Source organism: Talpa occidentalis, unplaced genomic scaffold (genome assembly GCF_014898055.3).
Source record: "Talpa occidentalis isolate TD23 unplaced genomic scaffold, MPIMG_talOcc4v2.1 talOcc4.15, whole genome shotgun sequence".
In the NCBI taxonomy this organism is placed as follows: domain Eukaryota; kingdom Metazoa; phylum Chordata; class Mammalia; order Eulipotyphla; family Talpidae; genus Talpa; species Talpa occidentalis.
Window position 1 is genome coordinate 10,464,784 of NW_023601543.1, and position 14,272 is coordinate 10,479,055.

General features: G+C 50.5%; 1 protein-coding gene across 1 annotated transcript; it reads right to left on the reverse strand.

Annotated features, from left to right (window-relative positions):
• Positions 1–512: 512 nt before the first annotated feature.
• Positions 513–13,812, reverse strand: VGLL1 (vestigial like family member 1). The gene is made up of 4 exons (XM_037512883.1): positions 13,574–13,812; positions 3,185–3,601; positions 1,428–1,487; positions 513–569 (listed from the first exon to the last, which is right to left on the reverse strand). The coding sequence occupies exons 1-4, from the start codon at positions 13,773–13,775 to the stop codon at positions 526–528; spliced, it is 723 nt and encodes a 240-aa protein (XP_037368780.1). The 5' UTR covers positions 13,776–13,812; the 3' UTR covers positions 513–525.
• Positions 13,813–14,272: the final 460 nt, after the last annotated feature.

A 14,272-nucleotide genomic window follows, 5' to 3' on the forward strand; every position in this document is an offset into this window, starting at 1 on the left:
CGTTCTTAATGGGTCTTGCCCACATCTTTTCATTTTGCTTTGGGCAGAGGCAGGAGTGACGCTCCCCACAGTCTAGGCAAGGTTAGAAAGCGTCAGGCTGGTATCTCTCTATGTGTTTGGAAAAGTGGAGCAACCCCATGAGACCACGTGGTTGGTCTTGGCATGAAAGACCTGCCAATGGAGGGTGAGAGGCTGTGATTTCTAAGGGGGCAGTGGGGGTGGTGAAGAGCAAGAAGGCGGGCCTTAATGGTCCTCCTCCCTGAACAGCTCTTGTCATCATTTCCTAGGCTGGGGATTCACTTAACAAATTTGAAAACTTCTGTCACGGGACTTAGGTGCCAGGGAAGAGAAGTAAACTTTTTTTTTTTTTTTTTTTTTTTTTTTTCAGGAAAACAGAAATTTGCTCCTGGCTCAATGCTTTTTAGTGGCAGAAACAGAAAAGGATGGTGACATCTCTCGGCTCTCTGGACTCACAGTAGAAAATCATTCCTTCGGGAAAAGGAATTCTCTTCTTCAAACCGAAATTCAATAAAAGAACAGATCTTTACTTGACTCTGGACGCTGGGTTTCTGAAAGACAGAATAAGCGTGATGAGGAGGAAGCTGGCTCTGGGGCCAAATGAAAATAAATCTTTTTTGAAAAATCATTTCTATTTCATCTTTTCCCCGCAGAAACCCTCTGGGGCGGGCAGTATTTTAGTGCATCATTTACAAAATGGGGCAGCTGCGATATGGAGGTTGGGGAATGTGACTTTAGTCCCTGAGGCGAGATGGGGAAGAAAGTTGGGGTTCATTTGAACCCAGGCCATGAAGATGTTCATGTCACCCCACCCAGATCACGCCCCCCTAGAAGTTCACCCTGACACCACCTTCAAATTGAGTGTGGAGCCTAGAGCCCTGACCTTTGGCCTGAGTTGGCATTTTCCCCACCTGCAGCGTCCTCGGTGGCTCCCGTGTTCCACAGTGAAAACAACATCTGGGACAGAACAAACTAATCCTCATGAATTAGTTCATTTTTTCAGTTATCTCAGTTCAGTCCAGCTCAGGTAACAGGACTCTAAATAGAGTTGCTTCTCGCCGGCAGCTCTCCTCAGGAGTGTACTTCGGTCAATCTGCATGTTCTGATGCCCACTCTGTCTCTGGTGAATCCTCTCACCCCCCACACCTCTGGCCTGTACCCCAGCACTTGTATGCATAAATAAATAAATCTTTTAAAATAAATAAATAAATAGAGTTGCTTCTATAACGAAACAAGAGGAAAGAACACTTACAAGATACCAAGTGCCTGGGGGTCTTTGAGACTAAAATAAAACAAATTCTAACCATACAAATACTGAATAGAAATGAGGGTCCTTTCAGCTGCTGGAGACCCTGGTTACTATGCCACCAGCTTCTCCTTCAGTTTATTGTCAGAATACAGATACTTACTTTCACTTGCAAGGCTGGTACTGGCAGGTCCGCGATCTGGGGAGGAATATACTTTCTTATCTAGAAAAATAGAAGAAAACATGATTGGAAATGAAATCTCTGAAACTAGCTTAGAAGAAAATGCCACGTAACTCCCCAAGGGCCCTAGATCACCTGCCCCTCGGTCTTGGACATCTAGCATATTTTCTCATCAGATGCTACAAAAACCAAAAGCTTTTAAGGCCCATTGAGCCTTGTTCCCGCCTCACAGGCAGTATTTCAGAGGAAGGGCCGCCAACCTCCAACAGACTCTGGACTGTCAGTCACCAACTAATATGACTAATGGCAATGCTAGGAGGAGTTTGAACTTGCAACCATAGAGACTTCACGGATGCACATTTGTCTTAGGCTGTGTTTACAGATTTTGAGAACAGGATGATGGCTACATTGGAGCTGTGCCGTGAGGTGCCTGGCGTGTCATAGATGCTCACTGCATCTTCGCTGAAATGGATTTGAACTGTACAGAGTTGTCATGTTTGGGAGGCGATGACTTGAACCATCTGTGTTCTAAGCAACTGTTGAAACAGGGGCCTGCAATGTGTATGCACAGGCGCAGACACAAACACAGTTGGCTGAATTTTCCCTCTGAATGCAATAGGAACAGATTTTTTTAAAAAAAGCACAAGGTGGGAATTTTCATAGGTTGCCCAAGCATATTTTTATGATTTACTCTTTTAAAGCTACATTCCCAGTCAAAGTTTGGAAATGACAGAGTGGTATTTTAATGCGCAATTTGGTTCTGATATTTGGATGGAGCACAGTGCCTGCCTTAAGCAGGCTATGCTGAACAGGCCCTTTGTGGACTCTATACTTAGTGCAGAGTAAAGGCAACTTCCAGTAATTTCTTTCAGGCCCCGAGTGCTAGAACCACAGCTGTGTATGGCCTAGGGAACTGTAAAGCAAATTCACCCAGAGGCACTGAATGCCAGAGAATGCAGACTTGGCCCCAGAACCCATAAAACATGTATGCTATGACCATTCTCTCATAGGAAGACAAACCTTGTAGCAGAGTAAGTTTTGGGGGAAGTATACTTCAGACCAATTTTGCCCCATCCTTTTACAAGGAAGAGAGTCTTGTGGTTTTGATGGGTATTTTACATGTAGCAGACACCGATGAAACATTTGTTGGCTGAGGGAGGGCGTGAGGGAAGAAGTGAATGAGCCTCAGGGAATTTTCATTCAGGGAAGGATGGAGGGCAGAGGGCAGGAGAAGCCCAGTGTGCAGGCACCAGCCCGCAGGCACCTTGAGAGGCTCCAGGCAGCAACGGGGCTGGCACTGAAATGCCTCTGAATGTTACTGTATGGAGCGGGTGGTTGTTATAGTCTGTCCTTGCTTGTGCCCAGGAGCCTGGCATCCACTAGATGTGCAAGTGGTCAGCCTGTTTGGAGGCTAGAATTTGAGCCTACAGTGTGTCTCAGAGTTCTGTCTTACAGGTAGCAGCCCATGGTTTTCTAGGGGTTACGTCCAAATAAACAAACAGACTGGGGTGAAGGTTCTGGGCCAAGTCCACGTGGCCCCCCCCCTTTGGTCCTTGAACTGGGAATGCCCGTGACGCAGCCTACAGAAGAGCTTGGCATATACAAGCACAACATTCTGTCCCGCGGAGCCCCATATCTGGAGTGGCAGCAATGGCCTCGGCACCCCACCGCACACCAACTCACACTCAACCACAACCAATCAGAGGCAGTCCTCCAAGCACCTGGAGGCCCTTCCTTACAGTGAGCGAAGCTGTGAGGCAGATTGAAGAGCACCCCCGCGCTTCCGGCAATCTGGGCCGAGTTGTAATCCTCCCAGGAGGTGGGTTCCTGAGGAAGGGCTAGGCATCGGTCTTGCTGGAGGAGACTTAGGAAGGGCTCATAGTTCTCGTCCTGCTGAGGATCTGGAAGCAGGTGCCCCTCAGAAAAGGCCGGAGGGTAGCCAGGCTCTGGGGAGCCAGGGCTGGCTGCGGAGAACGACCACAGCTCCTCATGCTGGGTGGAAGGGCTCTCGGTCAGGGGCATCAGGAACGGCTCCGTGGCAGCGGAACCAAACCCTTCCAAGCTGCAGTTGGCGGCACCATTTTCAAAAGATACTTCTGGCTGTGGCTTCGTCCACTGAGAAGAGAAACGCCATTGATTGGGAGGCATGTCACTATCTGGGAAGAGAAGATTTAGAAGACACGTGAGGTGTGTGTTGCTTTCAAACTAGAGGTAGCTTGTTTTTCTGGTTAACACATGCTATTTTTGTAGTGTGGAGAAAATACAGAAAAGGTTAAAGGACAAAGCATTCTGCGCATCTATCTAGAGACCGCCCCTGTGGACGAGTAGGTCGGCTCCTTTCTAGAATTTGCTTCTTCTTGTGTATGTGTTGTTGTCACATCATGTACTGTTTTTAAGGCTGCTTCCACATGGTTAAGATATTGAGACTGTTCTCCCCTAGCGGTGAAGAGGAGCGGCAGCAGCACTGTGACTACAGAAGGGCAGCGACGTGGCCTGGTGGTTACTGTCATTTCTGTACTTATAGGAACAACACTGTTCCGAGCATCTTTGTATGTACATCTTTGCATCCCTGTCCAACGGGTTCTTCAAGGAAACGGCTAGAAATAGGATTGCTTGATTAAACATAATTTGTGTTGGGTCATTGCTGTCATTTCACTTTACAGCTGGTGTTTTCAATACACTTAAGAGGAGGGCGCCTAGGAAGAACTTTCTGAAGGGTTTCACGCTTGCCTATATCAGCCACTCACACAAGTCTAGGGATTGAAAACCCATTTTCAAGAAGGATCTGGACATGAGAACATTAAGAAACTGGACCCGGCCTCCCCTGGTGGCTCAGCAGTTGAGCGCTAGGCTGCGAGGCTGCCCGCAGCCTCTGCAGCGCCAGTTCGATTCCCGGCCTCCGGGCGAGAGTCCCACATGGCGCGCAGACCTCTCCTGCCGCCCGCTGCTCCCCTCAGCAGTGTGCTTCGGTCCTTCTGCCTGCTCTGCTCCCCGCGCTGGCTCTGGTGAATTCTCTCACCCTCCCGCGCTTCTGACTGTACCCAGTGCTTGTATAAATAAATAAATATATAAATAAATCTTAAAAAAAAAAAAAAGAAAAAGAAACTGGACCACGGTAGCCAGAGCACATTAACCAAGCAGGGATGCGAGCTGAAGCAGTGACTGCTCAAAGCAAGGGATGGCTCCGTCTCTTCTGGCAAAGTTCTTGTGGACTGGCCGATGGGGTGGCGTCTTCTTGGGTCTCACAGACACTAACCTACTTGTGCCTGTTATTGAGGTTGAATCTGGGTTCTCAAAACGTCTCGGATAGTTCCAGACATGGGTGGATGCTTTCCCCATTCTCTACAAGCACTCAGGCCAGAGAGGAGGGAGAGAGCGCCGGCAGACGGTGCTCAGCATCTGCAGCCTCTCGTTGATCCAAACGAATGGAGGGGGTGTAGGCATGGAGACAGGGCGATGGGGACGATCCCGTGCACGGGTTCCCTTACCCTCCACTCGTGCCTCTCCCAGCTCTCCTGAATGTTCTGTTGGACTCGATTGCCAGCAGGAGAAAAACATCTGAGCGGCCTGCGGAGTGACACTGGGAGGCCCCCGCCCACCACCATCTGCAATATAGATGATAACAGCAAAATAAGTCCAGTCCCACAAGGCAAAGACCTTCAGCCCAACATTTCATATTGTTCACGAGGAGTGATGGGCAATGATTGGCTTCTTTTAATGAAAACCAGAACAAGGGAACATATATTGAGATTTGTTCCTAAGGATGAAAGCTGCTTTTAAAAACGGATATCTGCAGACCAGTCGCCATTCAGGGTCACTGTGCACAAACAGAGCAATTAAGTTGACTTAGTAAAATTGCTGCCGAGTTTCCTACTGAATGAGGGTACTGCACGTCCTAAGCACAAATTGGAAGCAATGTGTAGCCTCTGACAGCTGGGCAGTTCCTATCTGCACTGGCCTTTCGGATCTCATCCATACGACCCGGGCACTGAATGCTTGAAATGTGGAAGGCAGGGTCCCAGCATGCTTGTAATATTTCCTTTAAGTGCTTCCCTTCCAGAATTCTCTAAAATGTGAAGGGGAGCGGGTGGTGTGCCACATCCAACCCTTAGACAAAGTCTGTAAATTCTGCCTTCCAACTAGCTCCACTTCTCCCCACCTCCACAGCTATCGCCTTGTCCCTGCAGCCACCCTCTCCCCCCACCTCCTGCATTTTTACAGTAGCCCCTAATCTGCCTCCCTGCTTCTGCCCTGGCTCCCCCTCAGTCTCTTTACCAGAGAGCTGTCACAATGATGTGGCCGAAATGCAAGGCGAAGCCTATCACTCTTCTGTTCCAAACCCTCCGAGAGCTTCCCATCTCACTTGGGGTGGAATCCAAAGTCCTTCCTGGAAACCCGCCTATCTTGGGCCCTGTTATCTTCCTGATCTCAGCGTCCCACAGCTTGCCACCTCAGTCCACCCGGTCTCACCTCCAGCTATTTGTGCAACAGGCCAAGTACAGTCCTGCCTCAGGCCCTTTGCACCTCCTCTGCCCTCTCCCTGAAAGGCTCCTTGCCAGATAACTGCATGACTTCCCCTTTCTTCATTCCAGTCTCCATCGGAATGTCACCTCTGCAGACAGGCCTCCTCTGAGCCTACTGAAGCAATAGTAGCCCGCCCTGTCTATCTTCTTACTCTGTTTTGTTTATCTTCTCAGCATTTGTCACCACTGGGCATGTGACACAGTTACATGTGTCCTGCTTATCTCCCCACCCCCGGCGCCCCAGCCTCTGAATTCCAGGGCAGCGGGGATGTGCTCTGTTTACTGCTGCTTTCCAAGCACCTGGAGCCCATGCTTGACACGTGGAACACTTAGGAAATACAGCCTGAAGGAGTGACATTGTAACTCACTATGGATGGGAGCACGTGGGGAGGCACTGAGTATCCCAAACCCGAATTCACAGCACCCTAAGGGGACGGCAGTCTGGGAATTGACCTTTCCAGTCCAGGCTTGTGTGTCAGTTTCCCGGGGAGTGGACACCTGTTGGTGGATCACTCTCTCAGGCTTCGTGGGCCGCCTGCTCCAGCAGTCAGGCCCATGGAAACTGTGACCTGATGAAGGACCCTAAGCCACAGCCTGACTGGCTCAAGGTTTCAGCAGCTGCTGCCAGAAGGGACCCAGATAACACTTTCTGACTCAAGTTTCTCCTTTTAGTTACCTCTGGGTCTGAGGGGGAGCCCCAGGGAAGACTGCTGCTCTTCCAAACCCCCAACTACATGAACAAATGGAGAGCAGGTGAGAAAAGCTCTGCTTCTGGACACGCAGGGCAGGCTGGGTTTTAGGTTGAGCAGGAACACGAAAGCGTCTCTCCCACACACTCCCACCCTGGACACAGTGGCCGCCGCTTAGTCCCAGCCGCGACTCTGGAATTCCTGAGGAGGCTGGTGCTCTAGGTCCTGTTCAGAAAGTGCTAGTCCCCATTTCCAACTCTGCCCCTTCAGGGAGAAAGTGCCAGGCCATCCCCCAGCCCAGTCTCCTAAGCCAAGCCAGCGACAGTCCACACCTGCCCTTCTGAGGGCCTCTGAAACCTCCTGAATGCATCTCCAAGCACTGAAGGCTGCCTCCACCCCCAGGACCCTTTCCAAAAGCCTAGTTAAAAGGATACTCGTGTCGGGCCTCCCCGGTGGCGCAGCGGTTGAGCGCTGGGTTGCGAAGCTGCCCGCGGCCTCTGTGGCGCCGGTTCGATCCCCGGCTGCTCCCGGCCACCGGAGGAGGGTCCCACGTGGCGCGCAGACCTCTCCTGCCGCCCGCTGCTCCCCTCAGCAGTGTACTTCGGTCCTTCTGCCTGCTCTGCTCCCCGCTCTGGCTCTGGTGAATTCTCTCACCCTCCCGCGCTTCTGACTGTACCCAGTGCATGTATAAGCAAAAAACAAAACAAACCAGCAAACAAATAAATAAAGCATGCCTCTATAAAAAAAAAAAAAAAAAAAAGATACTCGTGTCATTAAAATGACTTAATGGCATGAACAGATCAATACAGCTTAATGCCGACTGGCTTAATGTGGACTGGAAAAAAGAGTCACAACCCATGACGTACAAAAATATCACGTTGTAAAACTCATGTCTGTAGAAATGCACATGTGGCTTCGGGTCCTGGGTGCTTATCTGTATTTTCTAAATTTTCAAAAATTAACGTTTTTGAAGTAAAAACTGGATCAGTGACTCCAAGTCGGAGCTGTGAAAGATGGAGCCCTAATTGCAGGATGTCCTTCCGTCCTTCCTTCTCCTGCCCACCCCCCATTCTTGCCTGTCATGCAAAGCCTGCTTGCCGATGAAGTGGACACCCAGAATGCCCAGAACATGCAAACACATGCCCGCATCCAGCAACAGGAAGGTCCAGCCTGCAGCAGCCCAGGCCACCCACATTGGCTCACCCCTCTCTGCCTCCTTGGCAGGTGGCACTAGCCCCGCACTCATTCAGCCCAGGAACAAAGAGGACAGCCTTTGTATTAGCTAAGGTTGCAATAACACCAGAGACAGAACAATGGCTCACAGGGGACCATCTTGGTCTTGGGCACCCGGGGGCCCGCTCAGGTCCCCTCTCTCTTTCACTGTCACCTTCCCAGGGTCCCTCGTCTCTGCAGGTTCCTTTTCCCAACTGGAAGTGGAGATGAAATACAGAACATGTGCCAGCATTTTAAAAGTTGGATAAGTAAGAGCTCAGGATCTGGAACCAAATCAATCCAGCTGAGAACATGCTGGCAGCCCCTTACTAGATGTGGGATCTTGGGCAAGTCACTGGGATGCCTGAGCCTCAGTTTCCAGGAAAATAGGTGAGATTTAACCTTTCTGTCGGTATGAGGTTCAATGAAGTAATCGGTCAGACCGCCCCTAGCATTACAATGCCACTAGTAATTATCCCGTGCGCATTAACCCTCTCATCATCATGGTGACAGGGTCTGCAATGGGCTCCTCAAAGGCAGGGGACAGTGGAACAGACTAGAGACTGGCTCTGACATGTGACTGCTCTGGGTAGCCATCTCTATCACTCACTGGCTGTGTGACCCATCTTTTCTCACTTAGCCTCTCTGGGCTGCATGTTCTACTCTGTAAAAGCAAGACTATAGATACTCATTGGAAGGTGTACTTCATGAGGTAAAATACACATACAGGAAACACACAGCTGAAGTGGCAGCGAAGAATTTGCAAACTGGGTGGCAAGGACTGAGATCAAGGACTAGAACATCATAGCCTCCCTGGCAACCCCTCCTGTCCCTTTCCAGTCACTACCCCTCCCCCCAAAGGTCACCTCTCTCCTATCTCAAAACACCATTGATTCAGTGTGTGTGTCTTTGACCTTTGTAGATCACAGTGGATTTTGAGGACTAGAGCAAATGCAGAAATAGTGGTAGTGTCTGGGGGAGAGGGAGTCTCAATATATGTGGGTGCAGATTCTGCTTCCCCCTTACTGGAAGGAAAGCTGTGAAGTTGTTGGTAGTCACAGGACCATAAGTGACTGGCGTGGCTACATCATATCGATATTCACACTAAAAAGGAAACACAGACACACACACAGACAACACAGACACACACACACACACACACACACACACACTGGATTATGCGGGAGTCGGGGAGAGGAAATGCTGAGGTGTCACTTTCTCTCAGCAGGCCTGGGTCTGGGCTCAGGGATCAGGCTCAAGGTTGGGAAAGGAAGAATCTGGGGTGAGATGTGCCCGAGGGCTGTGTCTCCCCCCAAACTGGTAACACCTGAAGCTTCTCAAGTTCCATCCTCTAAAATCCCCAGTGACCTTTTAAAAGGGCTGGGCTGCGAGGCTGCCCGCAGCCTCTGCAGCACCGGTTCATTCCCAGGCCGCCGGCGAGGGTCCCACCAAAAAAAAAAATAAATAAATAAATAAATAAAAGGGAGATAGATAATTCAAAGAAATCTTCACCCTGTGGGAAGTACAGCCAGTATAAATTAGACCTAAGTAAATAAAAACATAACTTTGATTAAGGCAAAGCAGCCAGGAAACTGGATGGCATTTCCTAGTCAATGGGGCCTCTGCGCGTTTGGACTTTGCATATTGACTTGACAAAGTGCTCTTAGAATATTCGAGATTCGGCTGTGGGAACCCATGAATGAGAGCTTGTTTTCAGCCTGGCTTCACTGGAGCTAGGCAGCCTGGACTGCAGGGGTGAGAGGACACTAACGGTCAGTAATGAAAGGCCACTTTATGGACTTCCCGCCATTTTCCAAGCTGCAATGTACCTCACATAACACCGCCGGTGAGAACTGCTAGGGACAAGTTTTCTTTCATGGGGCCCTCCCCTAAGGCAGCAGAGCTTGTGAGATGCTCCCTCATAACTGTGATGACCTTGTGGACAGGCCTCCATCTGCTCAGTCAGCCATACAAATATTTGCCTCATATTCTGTGAGAGAGACAGTGTCTTCACAGCCAAGGGATCTGTGTGATCCTCACAGGGAAAATGCAACAGCCAGGAAGGTAGGTGAAGAAGAAAGCTGCCTCCCTGGCCTGGGAGGGCTGGCTTGGGCCAGAAACAGAGCCATGTCCAAGTTTCCTTAGTGGGCAGGGAAGCCACAGGATACAGAGGGAAGTCAGATGGCTTAGGAAATGGTACCGCTGACAGCACAAGTCCCTGGATAACAAGGCCAGCTGCTCTATGATTCTGTTTCGAATGTGGGCCCTCCTCACTCATATCCACTCTACTCATTGTAAAACGCCTGTCAAGCCCAGTACCACTGCCTCACAAATGACTAGGCCCACATAGCACGCACTTCCTATGTGCCACTTGACGTGTTCCCTCAAGGACTCCTACAGTGAAATACTCACTTTCAGAGATTAGGAAAGTGACGAAAAAAGAGGTGAAGTGACATGCCCGGAGATTTCACTGCTAATAAATGGTGGGGATGGCCTGACCGCTGGCCACCTGGTTCAACAGTCATAAGCACATGAAACTCCCTCTCCGCAGTGACTCCGCCTGTGGCAGAAAACACCCTGTGATCCCAACCACATTTCACTCCTTTAGGCTCTATTCCCTAAGTGCCTTCCAGGTGCCTGGAAAGCAGCAGAAAACAGAGCACATTCTTGCTGCCCTAGAATTCAGAGTCTGGGGTGGTGGGAGGAGCCAACAGGACAAGTGTAAATATATCACACGGTGACAAACGCTAAGAAGATAAACAAAACAGAGTAAGAAGATAGACAGGGCGGGCTACTATTGCTTCAGTAGGCTCAGAGGAGGCCTGTCTGCAGAGGTGACATTCCGATGGAGACTGGAATGAAGAAAGGGGAAGTCATGCAGTTATCTGGCAAGGAGCCTTTCAGGGAGAGGGCAGAGGAGGTGCAAAGGGCCTGAGGCAGGACTGTACTTGGCCTGTTGCACAAATAGCTGGAGGTGAGACCGGGTGGACTGAGGTGGCAAGCTGTGGGACGCTGAGATCAGGAAGATAACAGGGCCCAAGATAGGCGGGTTTCCAGGAAGGACTTTGGATTCCACCCCAAGTGAGATGGGAAGCTCTCGGAGGGTTTGGAACAGAAGAGTGATAGGCTTCGCCTTGCATTTCGGCCACATTATTGTGACAGCTCTCTGGTAAAGAGACTGAGGGGGAGCCAGGGCAGAAGCAGGGAGGCAGGTTAGGGGCTACTGTAAAAATGCAGGAGGTGGGGGGAGAGGGTGGCTGCAGGGACAAGGCAATAGCTGTGGAGGTGGGGAGAAGTGGAGCTAGTTGGAAGGCAGAATTTACAGACTTCTTCCAGGGGTTGGCTGTGGGGTAGGAGATAAAGGAGTTAAACCTGAGTCCTAGCAATTGCAAGAAAGCAGCTGCGAGTTTTTGAGATGGACAGACAGCGGACAGAGGGAAGACTTAAGAGTTGGGTTTAAGGAGAGGGAAGAGCACAAGGGACTATGGCAACAAGCGAATATTGTACAAAAATGAACAGTGATGGGCCTCCCGGGTGGCGCAGCGGTGGAGCGCTGGGCTGTGCTGGGCTGTGAAGCTGCCCGCAGCCTCTGCAGCACCGGTTTGATCCCTGGCCGCCAGGCGAGGGTCCCACATGGCGCGCAGACCTCTCCTGCTCTGCTCTCCCCTCTGGCTCTGGTGAGCCTCACCCTCCCGCCTCTGACTGTACCCAGTGCTTGTACAAAGAAATAAATAAATCTTTAAAAAAAATGATGTAAAATATATATAAATACTTAAAAAAAAGGTCTGAGCTTAGAACTTGTTTCGTGGGAGAGTTCTCTTTAATGTGAAGTAGGAAGGCATGAAATGGGGACTGGATTGAAGGTCCTTACAAGGGGATTATTGAATCCCTGCCAGTGTATTTACAATTAAATCAATGAAACCAAGCACTGATGTGGGTACACTTTATGCAGAAGAACCTGGGGTTTTTGACCCTCAAAGAGAGCAAGTTCAGAGTCTCAGAATCCCACTTGCCACATTTACAGGCTCTTAACACAAGTCGGTGCCCCAGATAACTCCAGATCAGTCCCCCTGCTCTGAAGCACCCAGCGTGTTCTTAGATATGGCCTCCTGCTCCCCTCCACCCCTGGCGCCCATTTTAACAGTCAGCTCCACATCCTTTCTTTCTGATCTGCGGGTACCACACCCTCTTCCACAGGTTTACTTAACTCACAAGACTCTCAGAAAATCACTTGACTGGAAAAATAATTTCTAGGAGAGAAGTAAATCCTGCAAAGGTGAGTACAGCAGTCACACACAAACTCCCCGTCCAGACCTCAAGAGTAAAGCCAGAGAGGTGGTGGCAGAAAACGGGGGAGTCCTTGCCTGAGAGTGAGGACCCCACCAGGAGGCCCGAACCTCCTCCTAGCAGGGGAGCGAAGCACTCAACAGGGCTCAGCCACAGCACAAAGCTCCAGTCAAGCCTTGGTCTACCTGCACGTAAGCTGCCAGAGTGACTTTCTGAGGCCCTGCAGGCCTAGGGCATGGGGTCCTTGGACACTTTTAGGACCCCACGGAAAATCTTTTATTATCTTTGGAAATCAGGGGGAAAAAGGAATATTGATCATGCTAAAGAATATATAAAAATGAATCCAGCCTGGATTAGTTTCATTCACCCACAAATTGGCCATTTACATATTTGTAGTGAAGGCAGGACCTGTGTAGGCCAATGCTTGGGGGGCAGACTACACCCCGGGAGTTTAATTGTGATGGCTTTCTCCAAACCTAGACATTTCAATAAATATATTCTGACAGCGCTCTCTGGAAGCAACCGTTTTGGAGATCTAAGAATGCTTATTTTAAGACAAATGACCAACGGGCCTCCCTGGTGGCGCAGGCAGTTGAGCGCAGCGCTGTGAAGCTGTCCACAGCCCCTGCAGTGCCAGTTCAATGCCCGCCGGTCGCGGAGCAACCCACATGGCGAGGCAGACCTCTCCTGTCTCACCCGCTGCTCTCCTCAGCAGTGTATTTCGTCAGTCTGCCTGTTCTGTTCCCTGCTCTGTCTCTGGTGAATCCTCTCATCCTCCCGCATGTCTGGCCTGTACCCCGGTTCTTTTATAAATAAATAAAATCTTAAAAAAAAAAAAAAAAGGAAAGAAAAATGACCCAACAGTGCATGGAACAGACCCTGCAGCTAGTGCTAAGGGTGGGGAGTGATGAGATTTCTCCTGTCCCTCCAGCCCCGCCCTCACCCACCAGCTCGTCCCCTAGGAAGTCCCATCAGGGAAGGGCTTTTCAGTTGAGGAATCCTTTGTGCTGCAGCCCGGGCAGGCCAATGGGAGTGGCGCCCAGCTGCAGCTGCAGTAATAGTCACAGTGATAATAGCTAACAGTTTGGGAATTATAATCATAATAACGCTGATAATAGCGAACATCTTGGGAATTCTAATCACAATAACCATGCTAACAGCAAAGAGTTTGGGAGCTCGGTTGTGTACTAACCCTTGAACCCAGCGTTTAATACAATCGAGGACTTAATGAAGTAGGTAAACCAACTTGATGAAACCATGTCCATTTCCACTTTAAACTTCTTAGAAGGGGGCATGGCTTCCCACCAGACAGTGTGACTTGCCTTCAGCAAATGCACCCATCTGAGGGCATCGGAGCCCTGGTCTTGTAGTCACAGCCAGAAGGGAACCCCAGCCTCCTCCCTCCCGGCACGCTCACCATTTTTCAGGATCACATCTTCACTCGGACTCAAGGGGCTCGCTCCCTGGGGGCTCTTGACATTGCCCAGAGCTCTGGAGAAGTGTTCATCCACTACGCTGCTGATGTCCCCTTGGAAATAGGTGAAAATGACGCACCGGGAATTCCACTCAGTCTTTATGGGCTTCTGTGTCTGGAGGGCAGCGTTCCTCATTTCTTCCATGGTGGGGGGCACAGGTGAGAGCTGCGGAGCAAATGTATGATTTACGGGTGCTGCTCGGTTCCCAGGTGGCTTGGAGAGGAGCGGCATGGGGGGGGGGCAGGCGGTTCGCCCCCGCCGGGCACAGGCTCTCACGAGGGCTCCAGGGAGCCACCAAGCTCCGGAGCAGTTCGTGGCCAGCTCAACAACAATGCTGTGCTGGTCTGAGAACCAGCTGAGACTCTTGTGTGACCCGCGTTCAGGGAACAGACCGACCTGTAGGAAGCACACAAGGGGCCCTCGCCTGCAGATGAGAATTACCTGGCAACAGAACGGGGAGAGCCTCCGGAAATGGGGGGAAAAGACCTTCAGGGCAAATAGCAGAGTTGCTTGCCTTCTGGGGAAATGCCTTCCCGCTCCAGAGGCCAGAGCCTAGATCCACCCAGAACTACAGACACATCCCTCTGGGCAAAGTTATGTGCTCCCCGGAGACCTTGACTAAGCGACCTGTGGGTTCTTGA

Bases quoted from the DNA above. Each gene is read 5' to 3' on its own strand.
- VGLL1 (XM_037512883.1), bottom strand. From the start codon at position 13,775: ATGGAAGAAATGAGGAACGCTGCCCTCCAGACACAGAAGCCCATAAAG. The intron at 3,602-13,573 runs GTGAGCGTGCCG...TTCTCTTCCCAG, and splicing joins AGATGTGATCCTGAAAAATG to ATAGTGACATGCCTCCCAAT. The intron at 1,488-3,184 runs GTAAGGAAGGGC...CTATTTTTCTAG, and splicing joins GCCTCACAGCTTCGCTCACT to ATAAGAAAGTATATTCCTCC.